At 29.2% G+C, this 4,250-nt stretch overlaps 1 protein-coding gene across 2 annotated transcripts in view; it reads left to right on the forward strand.

Annotated features, from left to right (window-relative positions):
• Positions 1 to 3,990, forward strand: part of LOC101508597 (probable inositol transporter 2) — a 9,172-nt gene extending 5,182 nt beyond the window's left edge. For both annotated transcript variants that reach the window (XM_004488224.4, XM_004488225.4), the window contains exons 3-6: positions 1,917 to 2,252; positions 2,406 to 2,513; positions 2,652 to 3,245; positions 3,325 to 3,990. In XM_004488224.4, coding sequence (XP_004488281.1) covers positions 1,917 to 2,252; positions 2,406 to 2,513; positions 2,652 to 3,245; positions 3,325 to 3,792 — 1,506 coding nt within the window. In that variant the 3' untranslated portion in view covers positions 3,793 to 3,990. The remainder of the gene's footprint in view (positions 1 to 1,916; positions 2,253 to 2,405; positions 2,514 to 2,651; positions 3,246 to 3,324) is intronic.
• The last annotated feature ends 260 nt before the right edge of the window (positions 3,991 to 4,250 follow it).

Raw genomic sequence — 4,250 nt, forward strand, 5'->3', positions numbered from 1 at the left:
TATATGCTCTTGGAAGAACATCCCACGTAATAATAATTAAAAAACCATAAAATTCTATAATGGGACACTGTCCTAATAATGTCTATTTTTGAAAAAATGTTCGATTGGCCCAATAGGTGATGGTACCCAACAAAGCCGAATAAGACTGAATACCAACAACCAATGAAATGTTGAAAACCACAAACCCTGTTATACTATATTCGCAAAAAGGATTCATTTATAAGTTTATTTGATTGAAATAGATTTATTTGTAACCAATTTATTTCAATAATTGTCCCTTTTTCTTTCCTTTTGTATTATTATTTTTTCGATTAAAATCCTCATTTATTATCTCAATTATTACTCGAGTTTGATACTCATTCAATTTTCCGTGTAAATTTTTTTATGCCATATCACAGTTATCTAAACATAAACATAACTTTTAAATTATTTATTATAAAAGTCAAACATATCTATTGATTAAGAAGTTGTAATTAATCGATAATGTAACAATAAAATTAATAATATATAAATTAAATAATAAATTATCTTTTAATAAAATATTTCATCTTTTAAAAATTTAAAATTAATTTCAAATTATAAAATGTAATTACATTTTTATTTGAAAAATAATTCCTTCTTTTTATGATTTTTTATTTTCTATTTTAAAAAAATATAAGTTTATTTAACTAAATTATAATCTATAATATAAATTTATTCATGCTATCTTAATTTAGTTGACTAATAAAATAAAAATTAATATGTTAACTTCTAAAAAGATACTTAATTTAATATTTTTTACAGAGGAAACTTAATTTAATATAAGTTACAGTGTATATGGTAATATATGAAAAACTTGAATATGCTATCACATATACTATTAATTAGCTATTCTTATTTCTTACTGTTAATTTTACCGAGCTATCCTAATTTAACCAAAAGTCAGTTTTCAATTAAAAAATATATTTTAATTTTCAAATAAATGATAAGCTATTTTTGTAACCCACACTTAAATCACCAACCAATTTACTAAAAGAAAAATTTACAAGAAAAAGGTAGTAACGTAACAATTTTGGTATAGTACTTCAATGTAATAATTTATACGTAATCAAATTCAGATTCCATTTCATTTTTTCATCTTTGTATTTTTTATTTCTTTCCATTATGTGATGGTGTATTGCAGTGTTACTCAATTGATGGTATACAAAAAGGATGCAACCAAATCTCTAAGACAACTATAGAATATAATAACCCCTTTATGCAATATACGTTTGACTTTTGAGTCAATTCTCCTTTTGTTGACCCTTAAACAAATTCAAATTTATGTTAGATCTACATTCATAGAATGGTTGATTAAAAAAAAGAAAAATTACTCCTACACTCTTTTAATTTAATTTTCAGGTAATAATTGAGTTCTTTATTTTTATTTTTTTATTTGATCTTTTATTTAATTTTAAATTTTTTATATCTTAACATGTAAATAATGTTATATTTTTTAACAGAAACTCAGAAAATTTATCAAAATTGTCGAGTAAAATCTATAATATTAATTATCATCAAATTTATTATTTAAACCTTCAAATAAACTCATATTTTCATCTCCAACAATATAAAATTCATCAAATAAAGAATGGAAATATGAGTTTATTTAAATTATGAATTTTCTTGAAGTTAGTATTGAATTTTATAGGTTTTGTTTAAAGATTTTGACATAGTGTTTGAGTTTTTGTAAAAGAAGGATAACTCTTGCGTATAGAAAAAATCAGATTAGAAGGAGAGAACTCGCGACTCACCTTATGTACTAAATTGATTCTTCGGTGGATATCAGTCCGGATTGTGCCAAACTAAAAAAACGAAGTCTCACGCTCCTTAGAATTGTTACTTTTGCGAATCTTTCTTGCAAGAATGTTATGATAATGATGAAAAAAATTTAACAGGAAGCAATAGTGAGTACAGCAATAGCTGGAGCAATCATAGGAGCTGCAGTTGGAGGATGGATGAATGATAAATTTGGAAGGAAAGTAGCCATACTAGTTGCAGATGTCCTCTTTTTAATAGGGGCAGTTATAATGGCTGCATCTCCAAATCCAGCTACTCTTCTTGCTGGTAGAGTACTTGTTGGTCTTGGTGTTGGTATGGCTTCAATGGCTTCTCCTTTGTACATTTCTGAAGCTTCTCCAACTAGAGTTCGAGGCGCTCTCGTTAGTCTCAACAGTTTTCTCATCACTGGTGGACAATTCCTTTCCTATCTCATCAACTTGGCCTTTACTAAGGTGACACAACTAACTATATAGATTTAATTGATATGCACTGACAGACAGTCTGTATAAATATTGAATACCAAAATTCTTTAATCTAATTTGAATTTCATTCATTATTTTTATTTTTTAAGCTCTGAATTAATTTGAGCATGTTTTTTCATTCAGGCACCAGGAACATGGAGGTGGATGTTAGGGGTAGCAGCAGCACCTGCTGCTATACAAATTGTACTAATGTTGTCACTCCCCGAATCACCTCGTTGGTTATACCGAAAGGTTAGTTCATCATCATTAGTCAATAATAGTACGTTAACTAGACCATATGATCAAAATCAGACGATCTGCTGATTAATGAAAGTCTAAAATAAAAATCCGGACTAATGAAGCATGGTGGTTTTGTTTTGTTTCCCATAGGGCAAGGAGGAAGAAGCAAAACTAATTCTAAAAAAGATATATGAAGTTGAGGACTATGACAATGAAATCCAAGCTTTAAAGGAATCAGTTGAAATGGAACTTAAGGAAACAGATAAAATAAGCATGATGCAACTTCTAAAGACAACAACAGTTAGAAGAGGTTTATATGCAGGTGTTGGACTAGCATTTTTCCAACAATTTGTTGGCATCAACACAGTGATGTATTATAGTCCCTCAATTGTTCAATTAGCTGGTTTTGCATCAAACAGAACAGCACTTCTTCTATCACTCATAACTTCTGGTCTTAATGCATTTGGTTCAATTTTGAGCATATATTTCATTGACAAGACTGGTAGAAAAAAACTTGCTTTAATAAGTTTAACTGGTGTTGTTCTCTCTTTGGCTCTTTTGACTGTTGTTTTTCGTGAGACTGAAATTCATTCACCTATGGTTAGTGCTTTGGAAACCTCTCACTTCACCAATAATACTTGTCCTGAATTCAAAGCTGCTGTTAACAATGATAGATGGAATTGTATGAGGTGTTTAAAGGCTTCTTCACCTACTTGTGGTTTTTGTGCTGCTCCTCATAATAAGGTAAATCTCAAAACCATTTTCCCTATAAACAAATAAATATTTAATTACCATATACTAACAATATTATTAAATTTTGCAGCTCTTGCCAGGAGCATGTTTGATTTCAGATGGTGGAAAGCATATGTGTGGCAATGAAGATAGATCATGGTACACAAGAGGTTGTCCAAGCAACTTTGGTTGGATTGCACTAATAGGCTTAGCTCTCTACATAATATTCTTCTCACCAGGAATGGGAACTGTTCCATGGGTTTTAAACTCTGAAATATATCCATTAAGATACAGAGGAATTTGTGGAGGAATAGCATCAACAACAGTTTGGGTTTCAAATCTTGTTGTTTCACAATCCTTTTTGTCTTTGACTGAAGCAATTGGACCAGCATGGACTTTCATGTTATTTGGTATTATTGCTATTATTGCCATTTTCTTTGTCATTGTTTTTGTGCCAGAGACCAAAGGTTTACCAATTGAGGAAGTTGAGAAAATGCTTGAACAAAGATCTGTGCAGATTAAGTTTTGGAAGAAGAGAGATTCTGGATCTGTAAAGTAGAAATATTTGACTCTAGTTATTACCTTTTAGGTGAACTATGGTTGTTTCACATTGCTTTTCTTTTGGGTATGAATTAATGTTCAAATGGGTAGTTGATTAGTTGGATTGTTGAAAATTCTCATGAAATCTCTAGATCATTGAGGATTTATGATACTCTTCACTATTAGGAAATAATAAATACTATTTCAAATTCACAAATGACCTATTAAATGAAGCATTTAAAGTTAAAAACACTTAAAATTGTATGAGTCTTCCTATACACATGAGTTAAGGTGTCCACTTTACATAAACATTAAAATTATTACAGTCGATCATATTGATGATCTCTAAAATTGTAAGATCTCTAATTTGTGAGCATACACACTATTGTTCTATGTAACAATCTTTATGGTTGTCTTTGTCAACATTAAAACAAGAATTGTTCAATTATCTACCAAATGATCTTATAAGTTATTTTC

This window comes from Cicer arietinum, chromosome 1, assembly GCF_000331145.2.
Source record: "Cicer arietinum cultivar CDC Frontier isolate Library 1 chromosome 1, Cicar.CDCFrontier_v2.0, whole genome shotgun sequence".
In the NCBI taxonomy this organism is placed as follows: Eukaryota; Viridiplantae; Streptophyta; class Magnoliopsida; order Fabales; family Fabaceae; genus Cicer; species Cicer arietinum.